Below are 14,086 nucleotides of genomic sequence, written 5' to 3' on the forward strand. Positions count from 1 at the left end.
TATATGGTCTAATAGCCCCAAACCGGCGCTGTTATTTACATGACCCCCCCCCCCACCCCTTTACATTGCCTTTTTCTTTACCTTTTTCAAATTTACTAAAAAGGATATATAATAATTTGGATGTTGCACCAGATTTTCATGTACTCCAATAAACTGTTACCCACAGCTGGTTTACACGATTCCCTCTCCTACTGGATCAACGAACTGACCAATTAATGAGGTCCATATTAGCAACATAAATTGACGACACATTTTCCCCTGTCAATATATCCACATATAATATATCCATTTTTACAAATAGCTTAAAGGAAGCAAATAACAATGGTAGAAATGTACTATCGGTCTAAGTAAAGGGGGGGGGGGGGCGAAAGGTGGTGGGGTGGTTGGGATGTTACTATGGGGGGGGGGGGGGGACGGGAGGTAGGTAAATAATAAGCGCTAAAGTAAGGAAAATTTTCTTCTTAGGCAGGCCAGGAAAAAATATAGGCATAAGATGGTGTTTATATAAAATTGCGCAAACAAAAGAATAGCAAAGCAATAAAAATTACTTAAATAATCAAAGAGAACAGTATATCATATTTAAACATTATAATAATAAGTAATAATATTATGGTTTTTCTTACTAAATTAATTGTTATTTTCGACATTCTACATTTATAATGAAGATATTACCATGACTTTAATTTTTAATTCAATTTAATGTCCTCCCACTTAATCTTTGTTGGGGGGATACAATATATGATTAAAATAACCAAGTTATTCGTTTTTATGTTTTAGTTTTAGAACATTAAACGAAAAATAAACCTTCAAACCATAATTTCTGCACTCAATGTAATTATTATAAGGGTAAAATAAGTCCTAGACTTAAATAGATATATAATATACATGGATATTATGACAACGGAAATTTTTTTCTTTCATTTTAGCTTGCTATATAGACTTCATTTATTGGTCAATTCGTTTATCCAGTAGGAGGGGATTTAGTTAGCTGCGAGTATATAAAAATATAATGCAACATCACCTGCTATATGTTTGAGATGGTTATTTAGCTTACTTGTATGCGCATCTACCTCTGTGTGTGTGTGTGTTTGTGTTCAGTGCGCCCATGCACTAACTACACTCATACCTCTCTACCTAGACACTGCTCACTGGGAGACGGCATTCAGTTTAGAGAAAATAAACTACACTAACAATTATTCATATATAGCATCAATTCTTAATTTTTTTCATAATTAAAGTAGTGCTAACAAAGCAATTTTAATTTATTAAATACAGTATTTAACTAAGTAAATGATAAATTTTGACTGAAAACTATGAAAAGTATGAAATTAGTTGTTGTTTAAAGTGTTATAAAGTCTACTAACATGTAAAATAATATTTTCTTTTTAAAATATAAAAATAGAGTATTTTGTAATTTTATTTTTTCATATATCCTAGTATATAAAGTAGTAAGATTTTGTTTGTTTTTCCCTAAACCCGATTAATAAATTCACTTTAGAAAAGCTATACATAGGTCCTTTACGGGTTTTTGGCAATTTTACTAATTCTAACCTCCAATACCTCGGATAGAAAATGCTATCAAAACAGATAATTACTTTCAACAATAACAATAACAACTGTTTATTACACTAGTCCCCAAAGTTTTATAATTACATTCTCTTATTCATTTGCTTATCAACTTTGATCCAATTTAGAAAATTTGTATTAGTTGGTTCTTTAAGTTGAGTGTCCAAACGTTTCAACCACTAATTGTAATTTTGTATATCATTATTGAGGATGTACATTAATTTTTTGGGCCTTTTATCCCTTTAGATCCCTAAACAATAGGCTTTGTGCTTGGGATTATTTCTAGTGGCCAAAGACGTTTCCCAGTGAACAGTGATTGTTGGTCCTAAGTACAGGCGCAAAACAGGTGGAAGTAAGATTTCCTTAGTTTGTTTTGGTTGTAAGCAACATAGACACAGTGCATAGTGAGGGAGGGAGGGGACATTGGGCTTACCCTAGTCCCCAAAGTTTTATAAAAACCTTGTTTTAGCCTAAAAACTATGGGTACTTTTATTTAATTCTGATTGGTTGGTTCAACAAGTTTTGAGTGTCAAAACAACACAGACATAGTGACTATAGATTTAAAACTGCTTCAACAAGTTAACGACTTTTTACAGTGACAAAAAATTAATTTCTTGCAGTTTTTTTACCTTTTTGGAATAGTATAACAACTTTTGTAATGCTTAATTCGTCAGTTATTATTAATATTGCGTTAGTTAGATAATGCCTAAAAATTAAATATTATTTACCTTAAAGTGTCTAAAGCCTTAATATTACAACAAGTTAACGACTTTTTTCAGTGATAAAAAGTGATTTTTGACAATTTTTTACCTTTTTTTAAGTGTTTGTAAAAAGCTTATCAACTCTCAAATTGTGTCGACGGTTAAATTTCATTTTAATTTATGAAAACAATGTTTTAAAAAATTCAATATCATTTACCTGAAATAATTTCAACAGTTTTTATAGTCTTTTTAAAAGCGAAGCTTTTCTATAATTAGGGTCGGTCCGTCCGTACGTCCGTCCGTCCGTCCGTACGTCCGTCCGAGATAGATAGCTTTTATTCTTTAATTTAGGCATGTTAGAATTGTCCTATCGATTTCAAACTTTGCATGGTGATTCCTGTAGTAGTTAGGTACAATTTAGAAAGCGTAGCAACTCTATAATCATTACCAGAATGTCCGTACGTCCATTTTAAACATGTTGATTTTTCTACTTTTTTAACAACAAATTTTTATGTGATCTAATTATCCGTTTGATCTGATTTTTGGTATATTGATTCCTGGGACAACAAAGAACAATTTTATAAGCGAAGCAACTCTATAATCAAGTCCTAAAAATGTAAGTATGTCCATAAACATTAATCTGTATCAAGCAGTTTTGCAACAAATTTACTTACAATTTTGCTTCACTCTTATACTTTTATATTTTGATTATTCAGTTCAGACACTATACAATTGTTAATGTCCGTTTGTCCTACCGTTTCAGCGCTTCGCTTTTATGGATGTTGTCATCCTTGTTAATGATTAAATTACTAGCGGCTGCGTCGCTGGCTTGTAGGGTATCTTTATTCGAAGCGGAAGGGCAGGGGCCTAAAATAGCCTAAAACCATCCCTTTGACTTTTTAGAGGTTACCTACAAAATATAACTGAAATCGGGTTAGTGGGAAGCTAGCTAATGCAGAAACAGAAATCCTTACTACTTTATATTTAAGGTTTATAAATAGCATAACAACTTTTAAAATATATGTGTTTTCGTCAGTTTTGCTTTATTTGATTTAAGGTTAATTTATGTAAAACAATTCTTTATTGTTCAAAGAAGTTGTATCAACTTTTTTTTTTTATAGCTAGCCTGTCCTTTTAGTAAGTAGTAGATGTAAAATTTTTCATAGAATTCAGATATGCAATCGGTTTTTTTGTAGACCTCTTATTTTTTAAGTAATTTAAGTTTAAAAAAAAAAAAATTAAGTCGATTTTAAGGTACTAAAATGCAACAAAAAAAGAAAGAAAATGGCCATTATGAACAAAAGTAGTAAGATCTTTAATTTGACACCTTACTTTTTCAATTCTGTCAGGTAATTATTGAAAAAATCGATTTTTTTAAACCAACGAGAATAAAAACTTTGAACTCAATTTTATCATTTCACAAGTAAAAAAATATGGGTTCATATATACCTTTAGAATCAGAAAAATATTACGAATCCATTGTAAGCAAAATTGAAAAAAAAAGTTTACAATCTATAATACAAAGTAGAACGATGTCTGTCTGTCCGTCTGTCCATCTGACCGTCTGTCCGTCTGTCTGTCTGTCCCTTAAGATCTCGGTAACCACTGAACCGATCGGATTCTACTCTTCAGGGTATCTACCTATTGGTCCTGTGGTGGTTTTAAGCTATTTTCTCGGGGGGTGGGACACCCCCAACCTCCCCAAAAACCAAAAAATCCCCCCCCATTTTTTTTTTTTTTTTTTTTTTTTGAAGGAGATTTCCATGGTCCTTTACGATTTTCGCAATAATTTTTTTTTATCACCTCTTGGGGCAAAGCCCCTAGAGGCTAGGGGCGAAGCCGCTAGTATAGTATATAAACTACAATAAAAGGAATTATATGAAAATATCATATTATATTGTACAGGCAACGTCTTAACTTTTGAATTGGGTATAAAAATGGGAAGGGGGTATAGAGGGGGTAAAGAGGGGGTAAAAAAGGGAAGACGATAGTGTTGCCAGAACAAAAAATACAATTGGCCATTTTTATATTTTTTTTATTTTTTTACTTTTTTTCAATTTTGCTTACAATGGATTCGTAATATTTTTCTGATTCTAAAGGTATATATGAACCCATGTTTTTTATGTCTGTTTGAGAAAATATTTAGGTCTAAAGTTTTTATTAAACCGAGGTTAAAAAAATAGATTTTTTCAATAATTACTCAACAGAATTTTAAAAGTAAGGTGTCAAATTAAAGATCTTACTATTTTTGTTCTTACTGGCCATTTTCTTCTTTTATTTTGTTGCGTTTTAGTACCTTAAAACCGACTTAATTATTTTTTTAAAAAACTTAAATTACTTAAAAAATAAGAGGTCTACAAAAAAACCGATAGCATATCTGAATTCTATGAAAAATTTTACATCTACTACTTACTAAAAGAACCGGCTAGCCATAAAAAAAAAAGTTGATACACCTTCTTTCAAAATTTTAAATCGTTATTGTTTTGATATAAAATAGTTCTAAAAGGGAAGCTTCTCTAAAATTAGTATTAGTCCGTATGTAACGTAACGGATAGTTCTTACAATAAAATTTGCCATGTTAGTTTTAATTTACTATCAATCTTAAATTTGAAAGTTTATATTAAATGATTAAGCTTAAATTAAAATATGCATATATTTGAAATCACGACACATAATCTTGAAAATTAATGGCAAATGTCTTTATTTTTAACCAATATATTCAATTTTCATTGAATTTTTGAAAGCAAAGCTTTTCTATGATTATGGTTTGTCCGTCTGTATGTCTTTTTTGTCCGTCCGTAATGAACATCATTATTTTTGCAACGATCGGGTACAATTTAGAAAGATAAAGATTTTTGGAACAATGATTCCAAAATGGATCAATATTTGAACCGAAAGATTTCTATAATTAAGTCATAATCAATTTAATTATGTATGTCTCTAAATGTATTTAACCAAAATTATTAACACCCCCCTCACAATTTTTGACTCTCCCTATAATCAAAATCGAGGGAGGTATATTGGAAAGTCCTAAAAGCCTCCCTGAAATAGTAAATTAAAGCACAAATCGAGCAAATTTTATTAACACCCCCTTAATTTTTGGAGGTTATGGCTTTTTTTAACCTGACGACACCTTGGCTGTATTAGGGAGGATCATCAACCTTCTTCTTCAAACGCCTCTGCTTTTATTGTAAATCACATAAATATTACCTAACGACCAATAAAGCCGTTTTATTAAACAGGTTTTTAATGTAAATCACATGAAAAATATCTAACGACCAAAATCCGCTTTTTTGAGGTAATAGTTTTTATATCGTTTTATACACGAAATTATTATGAACAAGAAATTAAAACCAGTTTTGTTAGCCAAGAGGGGCCGAAGGCCCGTGCCAACAAAACTGGTTTTAATATTATGACTTCTATATTAATAATCGTAGACAATTATGAATTAGGTCTTGAGATGGTTTTAAATTTAAATTTTATATGGTTCTAGGCTATTTTATATCCCCTCTTCCCATACAATTAGACAAGCGAAAATTAAAAATTGAATACAAGGTTTGAATATGCAAGAACGATTCAATCATGCCTTAATAATTTGTTTTCAAAGCTTTCCTAATTGATATATTATTACTTGGATCTTACACCAGATTTTCATGTTCTTTAATAAAGAGAAACTTGCAGCAGGCTAATATTACGATTCAACCTTTCCAACCACTTTACCCAAACCCTACTGGATCTCCTCCTGGATGAACAAACTGACCAATAAACGAGTTCTATGTTAGAAATTTAACAGCAATTTTCACCCTGTCATTATAATATCTATTCTACATCCATTGCTTTCCTTTATATGTTATATACAAATGGATTTAATTCAAAAATGTTTGTTTATTTTCAAATATCAAATCTTAGTGGTAACGCTCAGGGAGGAAGGGTACGACGGACTGTAAATTATACTAGTACCCAAAGTTTTATATAAAAAATATCATTTGTTGGCTTCAAAATTTATTAACTATATAATAGAGTTGAAAAAGCATTGATTGTAATTTATAGAACTGTCAATTTTGATTATTATCATTGGGGATATAAAATGTACATTGATTTAACATCCATTGACTTATCCCTTAGGATCCCTGGATAAAAATATATTTATTCAAGCATTTAATTAACAAATACAAGGATGATAATAGTTATTTCTTTTATCGTATTTTAAACCGCTTTCCTCGGGGCTAAAAAAACTGGTTTTGATCATTTGATTGTACATTTTTATCGTATTTTTTTTTCGTAGAAAGCTGAGCTGGATCTTTAAAAGCGTAGCCGTTGCCGTAGTCGTGGTCAGAGTTACAGCCACCAACCTAATAGCGATCTTTAAATCATATTAACCACGCGTTGCCGTGGCCACAAAAAAAAATGCGATCTTTAAATCATATTGGCAACGCGTGGTCGTAGTCGTAAGTGGTTAACCACGCTAAAAGTGACCACAGTCCGTTAGTGTGGCTAAAGCGTTGCTAAAGCCACAGCCATGACTACGGCCACGGCTACAGCCACGCCAACGGCTACACATTTAAAGATCCAGCTCTGGATATAATACGATGCTAGACATAGTTTTTTCATATGGATGAGAACCGGTTCCTATCCACCGGATTCGATTGAATACGAGAATAGTTATTTCTCGTATCGTATTATAAACGGCTTTCCGCGGATATAGAATGTACAATTATAAGATTAAAACTAGTTTGTTTAGCCCCGTGGTGCCGAAGGCACCGGCTAAAAAAAGCTGGTTTTAATCTTATGATTGTACATTTCTATATTCGTAGAAAACTGGATATAATACAATGCTAGACATAACTATTCTCTTATTCATTTGAACATAGTTTTTTCGTATGGATGAGAACCGGTTCCTATCCACCGGATTCGAATGAATACGAGAAATTTTATTAAACCATAGCTTAGTAAATCAATGGATATATTATTACTTGAAATTTACACCAGATTTTCGTGTTCTCTAATAAAGAGAAATCTCAGCGGGCTAAAATAACGATACTCTCCATCCACCATTTGCTCAATCCTCCCCTACTACTCGATGAACGAAATGGCCATTAAATAAGTTACATGTTAGCAAACTAAATTAACGACAATTTTTACCTATCATTATATCCACGTATATTTTATATCCATTAGAAAATAAGACAATTTAAAATCAACAAGGATGAGAACATCCAAATATGGAAGAACAAACAGACAGCCAATTGCCAAGCAGATAATCAGATATCATAAAAAAATATTTTTATATGTCATTTATCTCATGGTCGACGGACTAACATATTAAGTAAACAGCGTTTCGGACGGACAGACAGACAGACAAAGTGAATTAAAGAGTAGCTCTCCTACCAAGAAAGCATGTTAACAAATTTTTTTGTTTAGTTTCTAATAGTTATTTGTCTACGGATATTAAAATGAAAAATTGTTAGATTTATACCAGTTTTTTTAGGCCCTAGGAGCCGAAAGAGAAATGTACCAAGTACAATTATATTCAAATTAAGTACATAGGGCAAAAACACAAAATAAATATAGCTCCTAAATGTTGAATTAATATTTTTTGTGTACATTGTATGTTTCAGTATGGCTTTGAATTCGATTAATATCCTAAGGATTACAAATCATAAAAATAAAGATTGGTTTTGTAAGCCCGGGCATAAAGCCCCGTCGGGGCTAATAAAACTGGTTTTATTATTTTTATTTTAGTATACACGGAAAACTGTCAATAATATGATGCGATAAATAACTATTATAAGAACATATAAATATAATACAAATTGTGTACTGTACAAAATCGGAGAAACTTCTTTGGTAAAAAAATTGTATAGTACAAAATCAGACTCTGAATTTGCCTGTCACTAATCTAACTGTCAAAAAAATATGATTATCCAGTTAGGGAGTTGAATCCATTTTTATAGAAGCAGAAATATAATCTATGATTATGGTTGGGACCCTCTAAAACTGTAATCTACCCTTCCACTTTCCCCTCTCTTGGTGAAGATATCTTCAACGCCGATACGATTTTTGAAATGTAAGATTCCACTTTTGTCTCTCTTGTTGAAGATATCTTCACCAAGAGAGGCAAAAGTGGAATCTTAAATTTCAAATATCGTATCGGCGTTGAAGATATCTTCACCAAGAGAAGGGAAAGTAGAATCTTACATTTCAAAAATCGTATCGGCGTTGAAGGTATCTTCACCAAGAGAGGGGAAGTGGAAAGGTAGATTACAGTTTTAGAGGGTCAAAACCATAATCATAGATTATATTTCTGCTTCTATAAAAATGGATTCAACTCCCCAACTGTTATCAGTAAAATTAAATTTCATGTTTGATTATGTCAAATATCAACAATTCATTATTATATTCCAGGGAGGGAGGGAACATTGGGCTGTTTATTACACTAGTCCCCAAAGTATTATGAAAACGCTTTCTTATTCGTTGGTGAAAACAGCTTTGGGGACTTTTTATTGAATTCTAATTGGTTAAGTTGGGTGTCCTAAAGTTCCAACCACTTATTGTAATCTAAAGAATGTACATCAATTTATCTGCCATTGTCCTATCCCTCAAGATCCCTAATTATATTAACAAGGATGATAATATCCATAGTTAACAAAGCACATTCTTATTTAGAAGAAATAGGATGTCTGTCTTTCTTAAAATATCGCTAAACTCTAAACTGTAGCAGGGGAGGGGATGGGCTAAAGTAGAGGAATGGGGAATTTAAGCCAGCTGCGAGCACCACTTTATCAGAGTACTTGAATATCTGATGCAACATCCAAGTAATAATATATCTATTAGAATACTGAAATGAATTAATATTCAAAGAATAGCCGCAGTTGTAATGTCGTGACTATTTGTAAACACCCATCATGCTGATTAGTAGGAAATAAATTCATTTTGTCAAAATCAGTAAAATGTTTAAAAATTTTAAAAAAACAAGGGTGACAACAACCGTATAAGCGAAACGAAGAAATTACAAGCGAAAAATATCTCTTGTAGAGTGTCAGAAGTTGATTGGCATAACATTAATTTGTAATTTAATACATGATTTTTCTGATGGCTGAGAACTGGTTCTAATTTAGCGCAAAATAATCGGTTTCGAAGCCATACTGGAAATTTTTTACAGGGATTTTAAGAACCACTAGTACTTAGAAGTTTCTATTTCTATCTTAGTCGTTTTGGGGTAATTTTTTTCTAGAGGCGATAATTCTTCAGAGAATGGTAATGGTAAAAAAAGCTACAAACTTTACCAGGACCTATGAGTAGCTACCCTGTTCAGGAGAACCATATTGATTCAGAGATATAGACAGACAGACAGAAATCATGTTAGTTTTGTAGGATTGTATTACCTATCCATTAAGATTTTATTGTCTCATTACTTAAATACGTATTTTTGTTTGTTTAACATTTAAGTAAAGATGACTATATTCAAACCTCAATTTTTTAAATCTCCATAAAAAATTCACAATGGGTCTAGATATAAATATTCTTAGCTTGACTAAAATGCCCTAGCTCCTTACCGTTTGTTCCTTTTATATAAATTAGTAAGGAATTTTTGTCTAAAGTTTAATATTTCAATAATTAATGAAGCGATGGTTTTAGGCTATTTTACTTTCAGATATAAGTATTCAGGTCTTCATCTTAAGCTATTAGCGACTGATTTTCAATAACGTTGATATAATCTAGTCCAAATGTAAAATTTCCAACACGCAACCATATTCTATAAAGCATAGAATCCCTCACACTCTCTTTATATTTGTAATGCATCAAATCTTCTTCAATCCTTTGTACAAATCTGAAAATAATTTTATTTTCAGATATCTCCGGAGAAAAAATGTCATACAATGATGTTATTGAGCTGAATGTTGGTGGTACTAGGTAAACACTATCCACATTTTAAATATGAGGATGTTTGTCTGTCTTTATCGAAGGATCTTGCTAACTGCTGAACCAATATCATCTCTTTTACCTTGTAGCATCTCAAGATCATTTAAAGGTTTATAGATTTTTTGGAATGGGTTCCACCAACCTCCCAAGAGGATTTGATCATAGAAAAAATTCCCACCTCCATAATTATTTCATATTAGAAGGAAAAGGCAAAAGATGGGGAAAAAGTATTTTATTTCTCATTTAAGAAAAATGGGTTGATGATATGAATAGAAATATATTTTAAAAACTTTCTTAAGTAATCATTAACTTTAAATTGTTTAGATTTGTTACCACCAGACAAACTCTGTTGAAAGAGTCTCAATCTGTTCTGGCAAAGATGTTTGAAATAGATTCTCCACTTCAGCCTGCTGCTATGTTGAAGGATGGATCTTACTTCATAGATAGAGACCCAAAATTTTTTGAAATTATCCTGAATTTCTTGAGAAACGATAAGCTAGAAGACCTTTCTAAGACAGAACTGAAAAACCTGAAGATTGAAGCCAGTTATTTTATGTTAGAGAATCTTCTAATAATCATCAATGAGAGGCTAGATAACCTCAATGACGTTATTGAGCTAATTGTTGGGGATACTAGGTAAATATTATCCCAATGTCTGTCTCTGAATATATGTTTGTATCAAAGAATTCCGCTTTACATTGTAGCTTTTCCTGGAAATGCCAAACTAATATAGTTAAATATCTATTATCTAAATTTCATCCTTGAATGAGGATATGTTTGAATCGTCTTATTAATTTTAAAACTTTGCATAAAGATTCCTGTAACTTTAAGGGTCAATTTTTAAAGTGTATTATATCAATAAACATTACCATGTAGTACTCATGTCCATTTGAAACTTGCTGATTTTTTATGGTAGAATTGTTATGTAGTAGCACAGCTACTCTGTCTGTACTTCTAAATGTTTGTTTTTAAGAATCAGGGAAAAATGATTTTCTCATCATCTATTTTAGATATTTTGCTTAAACTTTTTAGACAGAATTCTCATTATTAAGGAATATTATTAAATATAAAACATCCATGGCAGTCAGACTGCTTTTTAGCAGCTGTTTAGCTACTTTTTAATTTTCCCTCATATCTTTGGTAAATTTTGTAGACCCTTTAAAAGCCACCACCAACTTTAAATTATTTAGGTATGTTACAACCAGACAAACTCTGTTGAAAGAGCCTCAATCTGTTCTGGGAAAGATGTTTGAAAAAGATTCTCCAATTCAGCCAGATGCCATGTTGAAGGATGGATCCTACTTCATAGATAGAGACCCAAAAAAGTTTGAAATGATCCTTAATTATTTGCGCGAAGATGAGCTAGCTGATGATCTTTCCAAGACAGAACTGAAAAACCTGAAGATTGAAGCCAGTTATTTTAAGTTAGAAAATCTTCTCAGCATCATCAATGAGAGGCTTGATAACCATAAAGATGTTGTTGAGCTAATTGTTAGTGGTACCAGGTAAATATAATCCTTATGTCTGTCTCTAAATGTATGTTTGTATCAAAAAAGTTAGTTTTACATTGTAGTTTCTCATGGGAATGCCAAACTATATTGGTTGTGGGTACCACCACCCTCTGAAGAGAAATAACTCTGAGCCACTAGTAATCCTAAAATACTCCCTTGAATGAGGATATATCTCAATAATCCTAACCATTTTTTCCTCATGTCCATTTAGCACATACTGATTTTTCATGGTAGAATTGTTTTGCAGTAGCGCAGCTACTCTATATTTCAAACTGTTTGTCCTTATATCCGTAAGAAACATGATTTTGTTTGGCTCCTATTTAGATAGTCGGTTAAAGCTTTTTGTCAGTATTCCCATTATTAAGAAAAATTATTAACTATAATACATCTATGGCAGTCTTTCATCAACAATAAATTATTTAGGTTTGTTACCACCACACAAATTCTGCCTCAATCTGTTCTGCAAACAGCTGCTATGTTGAAAGATGGATCTTACTTCATAGACAGAGACCCAAAATTTTTTGAAATTATCCTGAATTTCCTGAGAAACGATAAGCTAGAAGACCTTTCTAAGACAGAACTGAAAAACCTGAAGATTGAAGCCAGTTATTTTATGTTAGAGAATCTTCTAATCATCATCAATGAGAGGCTCAATAATCTTGAAGTGTATAGATTCCGATATTGGAATGAGCAGGAGAAACAAGAGTTTAACTATTCTGTGAAAAAGTCCTATTTTAAAGGTGTTCCTTTGCATGTGATAATCAATTTCTTTACAGAGGGTTTGACTGGAAGTTTCAGAGGTTATAATTGTAAAGATCCTTTCCAACCTTTTGGAACTCATTTTGTTATTTCACATGATGATATAATACATATTAATAAACCACTTTTAGAAAATTTCTTCTGGCCCCTCAATATCAAAGAATACATAGAGGAAGCCCGAAACTTTCTGGTGGCTGAAATGAAGGGTAAACATTCAAAAAATCAATTACCCAGCAATAGAATTTATAATTTATTAAAATTTTGAAATTCCCATCAATTTCAAGGCAAATTATTAAGATTTACATTTAAACTGATGACGGGTAAATAAATTCTGAACTGTAAATGACGCAAGTGAGTACAAAATATATACGCATATTTTGGTAAATTTTGGTGTTTTTTTTAAAATGCAAAATATAATGATAACTATTAAAACAATTTTTAAGTGTAACTTTTATCTTATTAGGATAACAATTAAAAAAGAAAACTATTTTACTATATGCAATTCGTGTTCAAACACCTAATTGAAAAAAATAATGCAAGATATAGCTTTTATTTTAAGATAGACTAGGGGCAACGCCCCCTAGAAGCTTTTAGGTATTATTAAAGTGGGAGGGGGATAAGTCAACCGCCTTTCTACTTTTTAATTTGAGTTTTAATAAAAAATATTATAAAATTTTTAGGTAGGGGATTTGAAATTGGCGCATTTGTATAAACACCAGTTAATGCACAAAAATAAGGGGGGGGAACAAAACAAGTTTTAAAAAATCCGAGAACTCGAACTACTGTCATCCATTTTGCAGGGGGGGGGGGAGTGAATATGAGGCTGTTTATTACACTAGTCCCCAAAGTTTTATAATACTGCTTTACTATTTGTACTCAGTACTCATTAGTTGTCTGAATACCACTATTTTAGCCTAATTAATCATGATTTAGTAATAGTACCCAAAGTTTTTTTTATTAAACTATAGGCAATACTGATTTTCAGTCCAATGTCACCACCCTCCCCCTGGTTAAAATCATATTCATCTATTCCCATCGGTATTTTAACCACGTAGAAGTAGTCCTTTCTTAACCTAACCTAACCCTTAGGAGGAAAGTAAATCTCATTTGTTCATGAAAGAAAATTCAAGATTTTGCCTTTTTGTGTTGTCTTCCCTATGCAATATTTATTTAAGCAAATTGATATATTATTACATGGATCTTGTGCCAGATTTGAACGTACGCTGTTAAAGTAATGCTTGCAGCTGGCTACAATATCAATACCCCCCCCCCTCCTTTACCCCATACCCTCCACTTCTACTGGATGAACAAACTGACCAATTAATAAAAGCAATCTAAATTTTCCTCTGTCAATATATCCACAAATTCTAAATCTATTTCAATTTACAAATAGCTGCGCTCCTAGCATTTAGAAACTCTGTATTCAAAGGAGGTCTGATAATAGCCTAGAACCATCCACACACTGAAATTTGTAAATAGAATAGCCTAAAACCACCACATTACATAAATGTTTGAATTGTCCTGTTCACAATAAGCAACTAATATATATTCCAGTGTGTATTAATCGAAACCGATTGATATCCGTTGGATTAGAATATGTTCTCCACCCATGATTTTAATTGTGCT

The 14,086-nt window shown here is 31.8% G+C and overlaps 1 protein-coding gene across 1 annotated transcript; it reads left to right on the forward strand.

Annotated features, from left to right (window-relative positions):
* Nucleotides 1–10,124: 10,124 nt before the first annotated feature.
* On the forward strand, nt 10,125–13,234 carry LOC145325367 (uncharacterized). The gene is made up of 4 exons (XM_080168368.1): nt 10,125–10,181; nt 10,515–10,826; nt 11,381–11,695; nt 12,125–13,234. The coding sequence occupies exons 1-4, from the start codon at nt 10,138–10,140 to the stop codon at nt 12,723–12,725; spliced, it is 1,272 nt and encodes a 423-aa protein (XP_080024494.1). The 5' UTR covers nt 10,125–10,137; the 3' UTR covers nt 12,726–13,234.
* Nucleotides 13,235–14,086: the final 852 nt, after the last annotated feature.

This window comes from Acartia tonsa, chromosome 8, assembly GCF_053477335.1.
Source record: "Acartia tonsa isolate MP-2025a chromosome 8, ASM5347733v1, whole genome shotgun sequence".
NCBI classification, from domain to species: domain Eukaryota; kingdom Metazoa; phylum Arthropoda; class Copepoda; order Calanoida; family Acartiidae; genus Acartia; species Acartia tonsa.

Excerpts from the sequence above, each read along its gene's own strand:
- LOC145325367 (XM_080168368.1), top strand. The coding sequence starts at position 10,138 with ATGTCATACAATGATGTTATTGAGCTGAATGTTGGTGGTACTAG. Across the intron at positions 10,182-10,514 it reads CTGAATGTTGGTGGTACTAG|ATTTGTTACCACCAGACAAA; the intron begins GTAAACACTATC and ends TAAATTGTTTAG. Across the intron at positions 10,827-11,380 it reads CTAATTGTTGGGGATACTAG|GTATGTTACAACCAGACAAA; the intron begins GTAAATATTATC and ends TAAATTATTTAG.